At 26.7% G+C, this 17,005-nt stretch overlaps 1 protein-coding gene across 5 annotated transcripts in view; it reads right to left on the reverse strand.

Annotated features, from left to right (window-relative positions):
* Nucleotides 1-13,937, reverse strand: part of LOC107171726 (modular serine protease-like) — a 36,969-nt gene extending 23,032 nt beyond the window's left edge. For 2 of the 5 annotated variants that reach the window (XM_089223694.1, XM_089223690.1), the window contains exons 1-3: nt 13,786-13,937; nt 13,549-13,702; nt 12,586-12,646 (exon numbers count right to left, since the gene is read on the reverse strand). In XM_089223694.1, coding sequence (XP_089079820.1) covers nt 12,586-12,646; nt 13,549-13,597 — 110 coding nt within the window. In that variant the 5' untranslated portion in view covers nt 13,598-13,702; nt 13,786-13,937. Of the gene's footprint in view, nt 1-12,585; nt 12,647-13,548; nt 13,723-13,785 lie in introns of those variants that run through there. The other 3 variants (XM_089223693.1, XM_089223692.1, XM_089223691.1) reach the window with 3 other exon arrangements.
* Between the last annotated feature and the right edge of the window lie 3,068 nt (nt 13,938-17,005).

The raw sequence follows: 17,005 nt of genomic DNA on the forward strand, positions 1-17,005 counted from the left end.
GATGATTGTGAACATGCCGAATGCCGGGACATTGGGATTTTGGGATTGGGATTGGGATTTTTGTCTACGAGCCAATTGGGACATTGGGAGTTTAGGACTGTCCGGTGAATACCGATTAATATATTGTATCTTCGCATTATTGAATCATTCGATAATCATTCATCTTATTTTTAAGATGTTTTACATAGGTACTTGTAAGGATAATTTTAATGAAAAATAAAATCGTACAAGCAAATAAATGGTAAACGAAATTGTTACTACTACATACTAGTGTCTAGTATATTTTATACTATTTACAGTTTACTATACGGAACGCATTTCGATATTAACCACATACGCCATTAAACTAGTACCCTATATTGTTTTTGAATTGTTTTAAACAATTTACATTTGATTACACGTAAAAATGTAAAACGCTAAAATCGTACCTTCAGTGGGACTTTTTTTCGAGTTTAAAGACTCAATTTTAGATCAAATAACGCAAATAGTAAAAACCAACGTTGTTTTTATCATACGTAGTTAACAAATTGTACGTATTTAAATATCTTAAATTGGAAATATTAATTTATTTTAAGAAATTTAATTATATATGTGCATTGTGCACTTCTTCATAATGTATGCCATAATTTGTATAATTTATTAAAAATTATTTTATTTCTCTTCCACATTATTTTAAGAATAGTCATTATAATACTATAATTATTTATACTTTATAGTGTTTATAATCAATGACAGTTCGGTAGTATTAATTTTATTTTTATATTCACATTCATTCATATTTTATTATTAGTTATTATTATTGTTTGTCATTAAAGCAAAACAGTAATATAAATATTGGAGTAGTAACTAGTTGTCACTTGTCAATGAGCCTTTATCGTGAAGACGTGAACTTTAGTTGCCGTATTCGTCATTGAAATATTGTTAGTACATTTTTATTTTTGTTTTACTATTAAATTCATTATGTCTGGTCAAAAATATAATTGTTTTAACTGTGGTAAATCAAAAAGAAATAACCCCGAATTAAGTTTTCATACGTTTCCAAGTGATGAACACTCAATGAAAACTTGGATTATTCATTCGGGTAAGTTATTAATTTATTATCTTTATATTCTACATAATAACAATTGGCATTTACATTAACATTTGTTAGTTAAAAATACCAACTATACATTTTAACTTTTAAGTAGGTTAGGTTAGTACCTAAAACAAAATTTTAAAACATAATTTTTAATTTAGGAAATATGGCTTTAGACAATTTAAGCCCGAAAATACTACGCAAGAGGTATATCTGTAGTGATCACTTTGATCAAAATATGTTTATGAATGTTAATCAAAAAATACGAAAACTAATTCCGAATGCTACACCAATAAAATTTGCTATACATAACTCCGGAAATTCAAATAAATGTAAGCTTAAATAAAACTTTTAATTGTGTACTACCTTAATGGTTTGTAACTTAAAATAATTGAAAACATGTTTCAAAAAGGTTCTCCAAAATGTGAAAATCCTGAAAACACAAACTTTGAAACACCGGTTAAACGAATGAAGCCGACCGAAATCAAAGGACGCGTACTGGATTTCGATTCATCAGGTACCTAAATGATCAATTTATGCTTCAAAATAATTAGCAAATGTTCTTGACTGATGAATTGATTTACCAAAATTTTAACTTCAATAACGTATAAAAAAATATCGTATACCTATAGAATATATTCGAATCTTAAATATTTTATAACTGATTTTATAAAAATTTAAAATAACTGTTTATATTACCATTTTTTCTGTACACTAAGTTAATTTTTTTTACTATTTTAGATTCTGAACAGAGTGATGGATGTATTGACTTTACAATGATGTGTGTTTTTTATTATTTTGTTTAATTATATATTTTTTTATTTTTGTATCTGTCATCACGTTTTGGAGTAGTAAAAGTTCTTCAATCTTAAAAATATAGGTAGCAAAGTGAATATTGTATTTAAAAATTGTACATCAAGGGGCCAAAAGTGAAAATTTTTCAGTAGTTTTCAAATGCACCGCGAAAAAAAAATAAAAAATCGGGAACTCACTTTGCTGTACAGTAGGGGTGGAGTGGACCTCGGTCATAACTCATAGGGTAGGTCACTATGTAATGGATATGTTAAATTTGAATGCAATGATAGGTATCATTGTATACGAAAAACGATTCTGAACGGAGACGATTGACAGTCTAGGGGGAATGGGACTTTTCAGCGCTGCCATTTTGGCGCTGCCGTTTCGGCGACAATGACAAAATACATATTATAAAAGTAGACAAATAAAAAAATAAAAAATGCACTATAAAGTTTCAATTAAATTATATTATATATAACTAAAAAATTGGATAAAAATTTTATATTTTATTTTTATAGTATTGTTACTATTTACATTTATACGAACGTGTATTAATTGACAAATAAAGACCATATAAATAACCATGCCGAAGCGGCGAATAGACGATTGAATCAGTTAATGACAAACAAACCTACAATTTGGGCTTTCATAAATACATTACGCAAAATACAAGCAGGAACGGATACACAGTATGAGCATTTGGTAATGGGTAATAGTCCACGGAAAAAGTTAAAAAAATTTAGAGACACAGCTAATCGTATTTATAAATTAGTTGATACGATAAAAATGACATTCCAACATTAATTATCAGGGGAATATCAAATAATATAGCGTTGAAATAAAATTTTGACTATAATTGTATAAACATTATATTATTTTATTATTTTTTATTTATCATATATATATTAACTGACTATTTTATTATTATTATATTCATTTTTTTTTCCTAATATTTTTTACGAGACCATAAATTACACATAATTTTGTACTAAAAAAATTGTTGATTATTATTGTATAAACATTATATTATTTTATTATTTTTATTTATCATATATTAATTGATTATATTATTATTATTATAATAATTTTTTTTCTAATATTTTTTACGAGACCATAAATTACACATAATTTTGTACTAAAAAAACTGCACTATAACATGTATTTTGTCATTATCGCCGAATCAGCGTCGCCGAAACGGCAGCGCCTAAAATATCTATCGCCGAAACGGCAGCGCGCCAGCTCCAAAATGGCAGCGCCGAAAAGTCCAAGACCCCAGTCTAGGATATTTTGTTTATTTATTTTATATCTTAAACCGTTTGATAGAAAATCGTTCGTGAATTTTTTGTAAGTATTAAATTCTCAATTCTCAGGTATGAATACCAAAATATGTATGAATTTTCAACTACAAAATAACTTCAATTTTTCATGATTTTATCATATTTAGTAAAAATTTGGACTTTCAAATGCTTATAAAAAAAATATGCCCGTGTATTTTGAAAACTTTTAAATCACCTATGGATTAACTTATGTTCAACCCTCTATTAAATTGTCAAGTATTTTGGCTCAGCCAAAAATTTTTATCGACATTTATAGAAAAAAAAAAAATCGAATATTTCAAATGCCTATAATTATCTGAAAAATTAACGAAATATTTTGAAAAAAAAATCCTGTGAAGAAAATGTCACTTTAAACAGCATGTTCAGTTTTTATAACTAAGAGTTGAAAATTTAAAACAAAGATTCTCTTAAATAATTTATACTGTAACCAAAAAATCTAAAAAATATATAAACACATTTATTTTTTACAGACATTTTAAATTCAAATTTGGACAAAATTACATATTTAAACCAAGAATAACGATTTTAGTTATTTTGTTATAATTTAAAAATATTATTTGTTGGTATATGAAACTTTTAGAGTATAGGTATTGTTATATTTTATATACACGCAATGCCATTTTCAAATGTAATTTTTTTGGGAAAAATGAATTTAACCAACTATAGTAAATAATAATATCGTCAAATACACTTAGTAGTAAGATATTATAGACTGACTGACCGTCTTCGCTTAGAATCGTTTTTCTTATACAATGATAATATGATATAAATCATTGGATTCTAATTTAATATCAACCATTAAACAGTGACCTACTTGTAATCTACTGTACAGCAGAGCGACATCCACTTACCCACCCTTTTTATACTAGCATTTTCTATACACCATATGGTATTATGGTTATATAATATTTTGAAAATATTTTGACTTGTTTTGAGCTGTTCACGGACATTTTTAATGTCCAATCTTTTCCTATAAATATTTATAACATTTTATTTGTTGGGTCAAAAAACTTGAAAATATATTAGAAGGTTTCTAATATATTGTTACAAAGGTGATTGAAAAGTATTAAAAATATATAGTCACAATTTTTTTTATGATCAATTAAAGTTCAAACCTTTATTTATTTTTATATTTTTTAGAGCATAATTGCATGCATATTTTTAAATTTTTTGGAGCATAAACATCCGCTCCCTATTTATTACATATCATTCATCACATTCTTCTGCTTTATATATTTTAGTAAAGTAGTTATTACTGTTATTAGCGAAGAAAAAATACCCTTATTTCCATACCTAATAGTTTTGTTGAGTATTATTATATTTAACTAAATAATTATTAAATCATTTGTTATTTTTATTAGAAGAAATCAATCCTATTGAATGGTCTCCTGGCATTTTAAAACCTGCTAAAAAGTACGACTCCTTTGTTAAAACCATGGAGCCTGAAGAAGCTGCACTTAACATGTTTGATAGTCCAACTTTATCAATATCCCCGTTCACGAGATCATACATTTCAAATTTAAATTCTCTGCCTACGCCAGAAAAAGTCCAGAGAAGAAAAAAAGCGATTCTTTCTCCAACAAAACAATACATAAGACTTCAAAAAAGATGCAAGCGACTGGAAAAATTATTAAGAATTAAAAGATCAACCATCAATTTGTTACAAAAGAAAAATTTATTAAATAAAAAAAAGAAAATAAGCATCCAACACTTTTTACAAGAAATTAAATTTTCTTCAATAAGTTCCAAATCGTTAGTTTCAATGCAAATCAACCATAAGAAGCGTAAACCATGGACTATAAACGAAAAAAAATTAGCTTTGTCTATTTATTACAAGTCTCCAACTACTTATGAATACATGCGCAAGAATAAAATTATATTACCTGGTGCGAGTACTGTACGTCGTTGGCTAAACTCAATACATTTTACCACCGGTTTTTCATCAAAATATATGGAGCAAATTCAACTTAAAGTTTCTTTTATGTCTTATCAAGAAAAACAATGTGTTGTTTTACTCGACGAAATATCAATAATGAAATCTATTGAGTATAATAAATCAAAAGATGAAATTGAAGGCTATGAAGATCTTGGTACATTAGGTAGAACAGATAAAATTGGATCGCACGCTTTAGTTATAATGGTACGAGGGTTATATAACAACTGGAAATTTCCACTTAGTTATTATTTAACTGGTAGTGGAATAAAAGGAGATAACTTGGCCATAATTGTTAAAGAATCAGTTCAAAAACTGTTTGATCTCGGTTTAACACCAGTAGCAATAGTGTGTGACCAAGGAACACAAAATAGGCGCATGTTTTCACTTCTAGGAGGAACAATAAAAAAACCATTTACTGAAATTTGTGACCAAAAATTGTTTCTGGTATATGACATGCCACATTTAATTAAAAGTCTAAGGAACAATTTGTTAAATGGGGATATACAAATTGGAAATAAAATTATATCATTTGATGATGTAAAAAAAACATATGAAATAGATAGCAACAGTTCCACTGCTCGAGCAATGTGCAAAATGACAGCAGCTCATTTAGCTCCTAATGCATTCCAAAAAATGAGTTGTAAATTAGCAGTTCAGGTACTCAGTAGATCTGTCGCCGCTGCAATCAAAACATGTGTAGGTACAAAAGAATTAAACTCAAGTACAGCACTTAATACAGCTAGTTTTATTGAAGATGTAAATGACATGTTCGATTCTGCGAACAGTAAGAATTTATATGATCCTAACCCAAATAGGCGACCTTTAAATGATAACAACCCTCAAGTTTTTGAAAATTTAAAAAAAATTCGTACAACTTTTCAAAGTGCTGTAAAAATTAATAAAAAAAATAGTATTCCCCCTTGTTTTGAAGGGTTTGTGTGGACTATTACTGCACTGTTAGAAATTTATGAATCTGGAAAACCAAAAATGTTTCTAAATACTGGAAAAAAAAATTTTTTTATTATGACAAACCGATTGACACAAGATCCACTAGAAAATTTTTTCTCTATAATGCGCCAGAAAAATGGTTATAATAAAAATCCAACTGCTCGAACATTTCGATGTTGTTTTGGGACCATTTGTACGTATAGTTTAATGAAATGTTCGGAAAAATGCAATTGTGAAGACGACGATGACGAATTTTTGAATGTTAATGTTTTGAAAGATATTCAAATAGAAACAAATGAAAATGAAAATGATACAACCAAAATAAATGACGAAATTATTAATATTAATACAGAAATTGAATTAAGTTGTACTACATCAAAAACAAGTCCTATTCTGAATTTAAACCAATCACTAGAAAATTGTTCAATTTTGTATTTTGCTGGTTATATTGCTAAGCGATGTATGGAAATGTTCAAGTGTGTCAAATGTGAAGAATCATTAACTATAACATCACAATACCTTCAAGATAAAAATCATTTACTTATATTACATAAAACATACGGTGATAGTAAAAGTATTGAAGGGCTTAAAAAGCCATCAAAACTAATGATATGTATCACAAAAACCTGTTTGGATATTTTTAACAAACATTTTAATGAAATTAAACATGAAAAAAAAATTGTATCTCAATTAATGGACAAAACTAAAACTCATTTTAAAAACGACATACTTACTACAGCTCAATCATGCTATGAACACTACATTTATATGATGGAATTACTGTACACAGTTAAGATATTTAAAGAATGCAAATGGACAAATTCTGATTTACACAACAAAGCAGTTCAACATGTGGCAAAATTGCGGATTTTACAACATAACTAAATTCTTATAAACCATAATTTATAACTAATGTAATTTAAAGTATGTACTAAGTTTACATTGTAATTCATTATAATTTGTATGTACCTAGAACTAGAGTGATAATAAATGCATCGATAGGATACATTAAAATATACAATTTCGATTTGGCAAGTACCTATCAAGTACCAACTTCCTATTATTTCAAATTTTAAAAGTTAAATTACACGTATTTAAAATATGTATATACATTCCAATATTCCCTACATTTTCGTGTTTTAACTGTGAGAAAATATTGTTTAATTGCTTTTAATAAAAAAAATATACAATAAAATATGAATTGGTCAAAATCATATTATAATATGATTAATTAGCCCATAATCCGTATCGACTAACCTATCGTGTCCGTTTTTCCCAGTGCCACACTCAACCAAATCATTCTAAATAAAAGTAGTAATTAATATAAAATAGGTACGTCGGACGTTATGACGGGCGACGATAAAAACCAGTTATACCCGCACCGCGCTCCACCATAGTTGCGGCGGCTGTTATAAAATACAAATTTATTAGTATTATTGGTTCTTATCGCCATCTACCGAGGATTTTATTGTACGCCACCGAAAAACCGGCCAGTGAGCAATCTATAGTATTTATAATCAATGATTGAATGCTTAAAAAAAAAATTGTGACTATGTATTCCTTTTATTTTGCAACTGCTATTGTAAAAACTTGTAAGGAATCTTGTATTAAATTTTTAAATCTAAGATTTAAAAAGAAAATTTTTTATGAATTTCTAGCTTAAAATAATTTGTGAATTTTCGTATTTTGTCAAAATTCAAAATTTGAATGCTTATAAAAAAAAAATTGTGACTATGAATTTCTTTTATTTTTCAACTACTATTGCAGTAACAATATGTTAAGAGCCTTGTATTAAATTTTCAAGCTTTTCTGCCTAACAAATAAATTTTTATAGATATTAATTTCAAAAAAACTAATAATGATCGAAAATTTGAAATGCCTATGAATAGTTCAACTTAAGTCGAAATTTTTTGAAAATTGCACGGTGGATAGAATATACTTATATAAACATTAGGTGAAAATTTCATGTATCTATGGTCATTTGTTTTAAAGTTACATCAAAAACCAAAATCGATTTTGTCGAAAAATGGGTGTGCATAAAATTTCCCGTTTTTCCCTTAATTTTTAGTTTGTTTTTCTCAATTATTTAGAAAAGTATTAAGAATTTTTTACTTTTGACCCCCCTCCCCCTAAGTACCAACTAGATTCACTTTCTGATCGAACGAGGTACTGAAGTCAAAAATCGAAGCATTTTTACTGCCCCAAAAAGGTGATGACAGAAAAAAAAAAACACATACATCATGGTAAAACCAATACAATGAAATATGAGTTGAATTGACAAAATTCTTGTTAACATTGGGCCAACAAGAATTATTTGTCAAACGAACAACTATATTGTTGAAACTATTAAAGTTCATGAATTAGTTATATTAACAAAAATATTGTTACTCCAATAACTTTTTACTGTTGAATTTGAACTACGATTTTACTTACTCATGGAGTCATGAGTAATTTCCGGTATTTGTTGGACATTTATAGGGCAATGGAAGCTCTATGAAAAGAGATTGTAATAGATAACCTCACCAAATATCCCCACCTATCAATTTTGTGAATAATAAAAGTATATATGTGTAATGTGTATATGGTAATTTTTTTTCATTGAGAAAAAAGTCTCCATCAGCTAGGTCATTAGCCTGCGATTGTATTTACATAACATAATTATGGGGTTAATATTTTTATAGAATTTTATATTTTCATTTATGTTAGTTTTATATATTAATTATATTGTAAATATTTAATGTAACAAAAAAGGAGCAAAATAAAAGCATACGTGATAAAGTGATACCATAAACCTTACCTATGTTATAATTTATTTCAGGGATGTTTCTGACACATCAAAAAGTTTCCAGTCTATCAAAAAATATCAAAATGTGATGTATAGTTCCTCGTAAATTTTTAGTAAAATTTATAAAAAAGCTGAACGCAAATTCACAATAAATTTTTATAAGCTTGATGGAATCTTGACAAAATTTTCGAAAATTTGCAAATCATTTTGAGCTAAAAATGCATACAAGTGTCTTTTTATATATCTTAGATTGGATAGTTTAGTATAAAATTCCCTACATTAATCGTATTAAAAAAATTTTTACCAGAAAATCAAATAACTTTTTACGGGAGTTTGAAGTTGGACATTCATCCGTAAATTACCAAATTCTCACACACAGACGTGCGCACGGGTGCAGCGAATGCTGCTTTCGCTGCATCTGGCAATTTATTTTGGATAGTGGACTGGTAAAAAAATATATGGAATGATATTATATAGAACGAATGATTTTAAACATATTATTGAGTTTATAATTTTAAAATATAAGTTTTAATATGATATATGTTCAGTGTTAATAATATATAATAATATTATTTTATCAATACAAGTCTAAAAATAGATGGGTAATATTGGAGAAATTCGACGTACACTAGATTACAGACACAGGCACAACAACAGTCAACAATGACAATAGCGCACCAGACACAAAATCCTGCGCACGCATAATATGTTCTCACATGATTTTATTGTTATTCAAAAACTACTGACTAATTTGCGTAGTGAATTCATATCACTGCAGTAATAATGTTGACGGGTGAGCTTAGATTTAAAATTGTGACAATTTACATAAATATATTAAATGCTACGAGTATGAGTAATGTGTATATTATATATGTGTTTTAAATTATTTTCTATTTTCCTATAAAATTAAGTATGAATGTTTAAGCCCCCCTCCAAAAACAAATCCTGGGTACTGCATTGCAGATATGTTGGGACATAACAATACGTATGTTATATATTATTCATATTATTACATTTTACTATATACACAATGATATATAATACCAATATTACTTGCAAAATAGAAGGCAAATGGTTAGAATAAATGGTATTACCGGAGATAAAATGTATATAAACTGCGGTGTTCCTCAAGGTAGTGTTTTGGGCCCAATTCTATTTATCCTATATATTAACAGTATGTGTAGTCTAGATATTGAGGGACTTATCATCACATATGCCGATGACACGTGTCTCCTCTTCTCAGGAGACTCCTGGAATGAGGTGCGTACAAAAGCAACAAAAGAATTTAAAAAAGTAGTAGAGTTCATAAATTATAGAAAGCTATCAATAAATTATAATAAAACAATGTTTGTGAATTTCACAAAAAATAACAATGAAGAACATTTCGATAATTTAAAGATACACTTTTGTGACAGCCATAATTTGTGCAATGATAAGCTTTGTAAAACCATATATAGAGTCTCAAGTATACGTTATTTTGGTTTAACAATTGATAAACACATGAGGTGGAATCTGCATATAAATAATTTATTAATGCGTCTTCGTATTTTGAGTCATAGTTTTTATAAATTACGCGAGATTTTACCAATGCGTGTAATTCGTACAATATATTTAGCCCTATACCAAGCAATAATACAATATGGACTATTAATTTGGGGAGGTCTCTCAGCTAATGCACTGAAACCATTGTTAATACATCAAAGACAAATAGTTCGTATATGTTTACATGAATCTAGGAAAAAAACAACACAGAAAAAAACGACACGGAAAAAATCATCAAGTAAAAAACGTCACGTTAAAAATCGACACGGGTAAAAAACGTCATGGAAAAAAACGCCAAAAATGTTTTTTTTAATCTAAAAATCAGTTATATAAAAAAAAATATATCAATATCGTATAGTATACCTATATTATGCTATACCATTTAGTCAAAAATGTTTGTTGTCTAAAAATCACAATTAATGTTTTTAAAATAAATAATAAAATAATTACACAATATTGTTAAAAATAATTTGTTGAAAAATGTAAAATAAAAATTATAAAAAAGTTTTGAAAAAAAAACAAGTACCTATAGAATAGCAGTAAAATACAAATTAACAATATCGAATAGTATATGCTATAGCCTTTAAAAAATGTGGGATATCTCTTTCCCCATTTGAATATTCTTTACATATATTTTTTAATTTAATTTTTTAAATGTAACTGACATTTAGGATTGACAGAACATGTATGAAAGTTTCAGTTTATATACGTCATACTCCCATCATTGACCATTGTTATCCAAAGTCATAAATTGTAAACCTTTATTATACCCAATACTCAATAGAGTATAGGATTTTACGTATATTTTTGTATAAATATATATAAATCCTATCTACGACAGTTATTTGGAATGGGTTCGATAAGACACTTGGCCTTTAATTGTTGTTACCTATATAGTTCTTAAAGTTTTGAACCGACGACGCCGCGCCGTGGGATGTGGGAACTAGCTGTTTTCACAATACTTCCACGGCGCAATACTATATATAAGTATAACACGAATACATAACTAATACATAGCTATACTTATGATACTATAGGTACTATATTATTATTTATTATACTATACGATGTTGATATATATTTTTTTTATATAACTATTATACCTTAATAAATATTATATATTTGTTTTTTTTTTCAAAACTATTATTTATTTGACGTTTTTCACTAAATTATTTATAATAATATTGTGTCATTATTTTATTATTAAACTTAAAAACAATAATTGTGATTTTTAGATTAAAAAAAAACATTTTTGGCGTTTTTTTCCATGACGTTTTTTATCCGTGTCGATTTTTACCGTGACGTTTTTTACCTGACGTTTTTTTCCGTGTCGTTTTTTCCCGTGTCGTTTTTTATCGTTTACCGTTTACATAAATCCACTCTCGAAGATTCAACTTTTACAAATTTCAAATTATTTAATGTATTACCAGTAGATCTACTATTCAAAAAAATTGCTATCTTATGGGTAGTAAATAACTCAAATAACTGGTTAAATCTAAATAAAAGAGAAACAGTAGCTTATAATGCAAAAGTTAGTTATTTAAAAAAAATCATTTGGTCAAAAATTCGTGGACTACCTTGGTCCAACCTACTTTAATTCTATGCCTATAATTACAACAAAAAAACATTGTCTGTAAAATTTTTAATGCCAAAACATTAGTTGTATAAAATGGTTGTTTATGTCTTTAAATTAATAATTATTTATATCTGTAAATGAAAACTCTGTTATCTGTTTTCTTTTTTTCTCTTAAAAACCTAATCTTTAAGAAATAATTTAATGTATTGTATTGTTCATAATAAGTATGTAATCACCTAAAATCAAATTGTAAATTTACATATTATATAGGTATTATATAAAATAGTTAACTCTATACCTTCGACACAAGCTATGCTTATGGAAGGTATATAATTTTTTATTCAATTGTATGTATAATATAATTAAAAAAAAAAAAAAAAAAAAATATTAAGATTTATTTTTATTTTTAGCTACCTATCATATTATATTATATTATATATTTTTTTTAATTTTGCAAAATCTCATATGGGGTTATTTTTTCACCGTACCACTTGATGATGGAGGTTGTTAATATGTTTGGGTCTAAATTCCCTAATACCCTTATTTTTACATTTATAATAACATAATATAATTATTAATATAGTTACCAACACTGAGCAAGATGATACAATTTGACGTTTTTCTAGTTTTCTGTCACATAAAATGCCTGTTCCTGAAATAATTAGTTCATAAACAATGTTAATAGTGCAATATTATAATCAGAATTTGATATTTTATCTTAATATATTATAGTTCTATATAATACATTGTACAAATTATAAATTTAAAGTTATATGTACAGATGAGCTTTTGTTTTTAATAAAATATAAATACTTAAGCCCTTTCATAACTACGCTAGGTATAATATATTAAATTATGCTTGGCTTTTTTTCTTCATTTTAAATTTTCATTTAAGTACATTTTTTTTTAATTTCATTTATTATTAGAACAATACTACTATAATTATGCCATACGATAAAAATTATCTTTTAATGTAGATATTCATATTACAATATTACATAGGAACTTCTTATTTCCTTAAACTAAACAAAACATCTTTGTCATAGAGTTCCAAATTCATTTTTACATACAATACAAACACTATACGCACATGCTTAAGTACAATTAAAAACAATAACTTTATAGTAGGTACGCTTTATCTTAATTTACGAATACCTATATTATCATTTATTAAATTATAGATAGTTAATAAAAGTTGTATTTAAATCAATTCTTTTTACATATATATTATGCATTTATGTTTAATGTAGCACGCCGTAACAGAATATTTATATTGTATACGTTTTCAAAATTGACCGAATATTGTTATAGTTTGTTAATAAAAAATCACATATCATTGTTTTCGAAAAATGTACTTATTTTAAAATCATATTATGTTAACATTTAAAAATAAAACACTTCACTGTAGATGAATAAATGTATAACCATTGATTAATTATAATAAATGAATCTAATTACACTATAACTTACACTATTTTCATATTATACCATTTAATATTATAATACAATGTGTCTCCGTTATTTATTAATATTATATTGAGATATTATACGTACCAAAAATTAAACATGAATATGTTATTAACCAAGAATACGGCACCTTCATGGCCAATAATGAAATAATATTGTAGCAAACTTTTGAAGGATCAACAATAAATATATTAATATATTAGATTAAACAAATGAACGTCACTGAACACTGAAAAATATTCTACAGAAAATTAACAAACATGTAGGTAAAATCTGACTGTAACATCATTTTAAAACGATCTCTAGATAATATTGTATACCTACCATATGATATAAAAGATAATAATATCAATACAACTGTACAACATATTATAATGTTGAGTCTTCAAAATAAATTAATGTTGCAGAATACAGGTATTTAGTCAACGTTGATGTTATTATGCACCACCTATACAAGCTGTATTCGTACTATGATCGACCAAAGAACAGACTACGTACTAGTCATATTATTACGTAGATAGGTAATTAAAATGAGTGAGTAAGCAAACGTGTTTTATAATTGATTATACAGGCCCTACTAAATTACCTCTTATCCTATTCGTCCAGCAGTTATTAGTTTTTCAACGTAGATTTACATTATATTTTAATCAAACGAGTATATGTAGAACTGGTTATTCTGCTTAATATATAGGCATCTACACATAAATACATAGATATACATTATAAATTTATAATTATAAACAATTTATATGTACGTGAGTAAATTTATGGTAATTTTATGTTGTATAGAGTTTAATAAAGTGTTTATTATATTATTTATATTAGTATCAATAGTATCTATAAACTATATTACTATATTACTGTATAGATTGGTAGATTACATCTGTATAATATTATGAAGTATAACGTATTTCCGTGTATCCCAAAAAACAGGGTACACTTTATACCTCGTAACCCTGCAAATATCTTTCAATTCTGTTTGCCGGACATTAAACTAGACTAATCAACCATAAAATTCCAATGACCTAAGATTTTTTAACTCATGTATTCTCCGCATGCGCAACAAAACTTAATTTTTTTTAAATGGTAACACCTAAATTAAATATAATTTTCAGATTTTTTTCATGACATTTTGATAAATCAACTTATGCCTATGGGCCAATTTATATATATACCCGGGAACGGCGCTAGGATTTGCGGGGCCCCGGGCAAAATAAATAACAGTCACATTACATATTATCCAAACTAATTAATCTCTGAACAGTATCAAATATCATTTAAGAACTGCGGGGCCTTGATTATAATTTTAAAATCGCGGGGCCCTGGGCAACTGCCCCGATTTCTCCCCCCCTCGCGCCATCCCTGAATATACCTAGGTATAATTTAAAAACCTTATTAAATTTGAATATTTATTTTTACTTTTAAATTGTTCGTATTATTTCTTTCTAATGTGATGAACAATTTTTAGTAAGTATAGAAAGAAATAATATGAACGATTAAAAAATAAAAATAAAAATAAATATTGTATAATAATTTAGCTAATTTTGAGTTTACAGTACAAGTTGATTCATCAAAATGTCTACCTAACCTATATGGCTATAGGCTATTGTGTGTATTGTTAATACTTAATATTATATTCTAATTAATTATCCATACCTACATAATATTGCGAATAAAAAATAAGTGGGTATTTGTGTTCGAAAATACTAATGAGCAATCCTCACGTAAATTTGTCAAGATCCAAAAATAATGTAATGAACTTTTACTAGATTAATTATATAGTTTTTAAATCCTTTTGTCTTAAAATATAAACAATATAATTATTAAATAATATGGACATATGGTATATAAATTTATACCTAAATTTAGTTGGTAAAAGAAATCCGTATAAACAAATTTTGTTAACTACTTCAAATACAATAATTAATGATTTTAATAATAAAATAATGTAATGTATTTAGATACATAATGTATACGTCGATACTATACAGGGTAGATTTACTATGCATGTCAATATGTCAACATTATTTTCTTTTAAAAATGAATTTACTAAAATTTATAATGTTACGTATAAACACCATATTTTAAATTATACACGAATTTTTTTTTAAGCCGCTTAAGTAGTAGTCCAGTACAGTGCTGTAATTCTGTGGCCATTTTTTTCAAATTAAAATCAACTTTTCAAAATGTAATCCGTTAAAGTGACGTAAAATAAGAATAAATGAAATCTGGAATTTTTATGCGAAAAAGCAGTTTTTAGTAAATTCATTTTTTTTTTAGCTATAATGAATAACTATAGTTACTTGAAATTTTCACCAAAAGCATTTACTAGACATGAAATAATTTTTAAAACATTTCGTATGTTTTGTGCTATCTATGCATATTTTTAATTTTCGACTTTTTCGATTTATATGTATAATACAACTTTTATTTTTGAATAGTAAAGATTGAAAAATTAATACAAGGTTCCTCATAAATTATTCACTAGGTACCGATTAAAAAATATCAAATTATATAGTGACTGTATAATTTTATAAGCTTCTAATTTAATATTTTATCAAATTTTGGTTTCATATACGTTTACTAAATCTAGCGTGGCAGACGGTTAACTCCACTCACAATTATTTTTCATTCCTATGTAATATTATTTTATATTTGGTATTAAATTCAAATTTAACATAACTTAACTAATGTGACTTACTCAAGGCCATTCTTTACTTGACGCCTAATATACAACAGCATGCAAAGAAAAATCTACTTGTACAGTTTTTGATTAATTAAGCTTGTTAGTAAGCTTTAGATATTTTTCTCCTTTCCTCAGGTTTTTAATTTTTAGCAAACGGCCATTAATATAATAGGTACTAGCTAGTAGCATTGATTAAATATATTAAATATTAATTATATATATATTGTATATTTAATCAATGCTATAGTCGGGTGAATGAAAAGTGGCCGCTGGCAATATGATAGGAACCTTTTTTTTCGATAAGCCATGGGTTCTCAAAGTGAATCACGTAAAATGCGATTAATAATGATTAATAATTCAAAATGCGCGCGCTTTTTTCCATAATTTTGCGGTACAATGATGAAAATTCACCGCTAGGTGCGTGGGCATCAGCGGCCACTTTTCATTCGCCCCGACTATAGTAGTCACTGGGTACAATAACTTATTGTATCTACATCGGGTTTCAGCGCGCCATAACTTTTTCTTCTAAGACCGTTATCTGCATAAAATGATCATTCTGTGATGATCACCCATGATGATCATTTTGTACGATCAAAGTATTTGGCTCTCGAATGTTGAAAAAATCACAGGTACCAGCAGCTACTCTGAAGTCTAACAATATTTATATGAATCTAAAATTACTAATTAATTATGAATGACGAAAACTGAAAATAAATAATAATCATTAATCATAAACGATTTACAAAATAATATCACAGATTATATAATGTATAAAATAATATATACATAATATACATATATATATTATATATATAATATATATAAAATCCACCTTGCACGGTTAGGTTCTAAGCTTAG

The sequence above is a fragment of the Diuraphis noxia genome, unplaced genomic scaffold, assembly GCF_037042655.1.
Source record: "Diuraphis noxia isolate RWA-SAM2 unplaced genomic scaffold, SU_Dnox_SAM2 contig0003, whole genome shotgun sequence".
NCBI lineage: Eukaryota > Metazoa > Arthropoda > Insecta > Hemiptera > Aphididae > Diuraphis > Diuraphis noxia.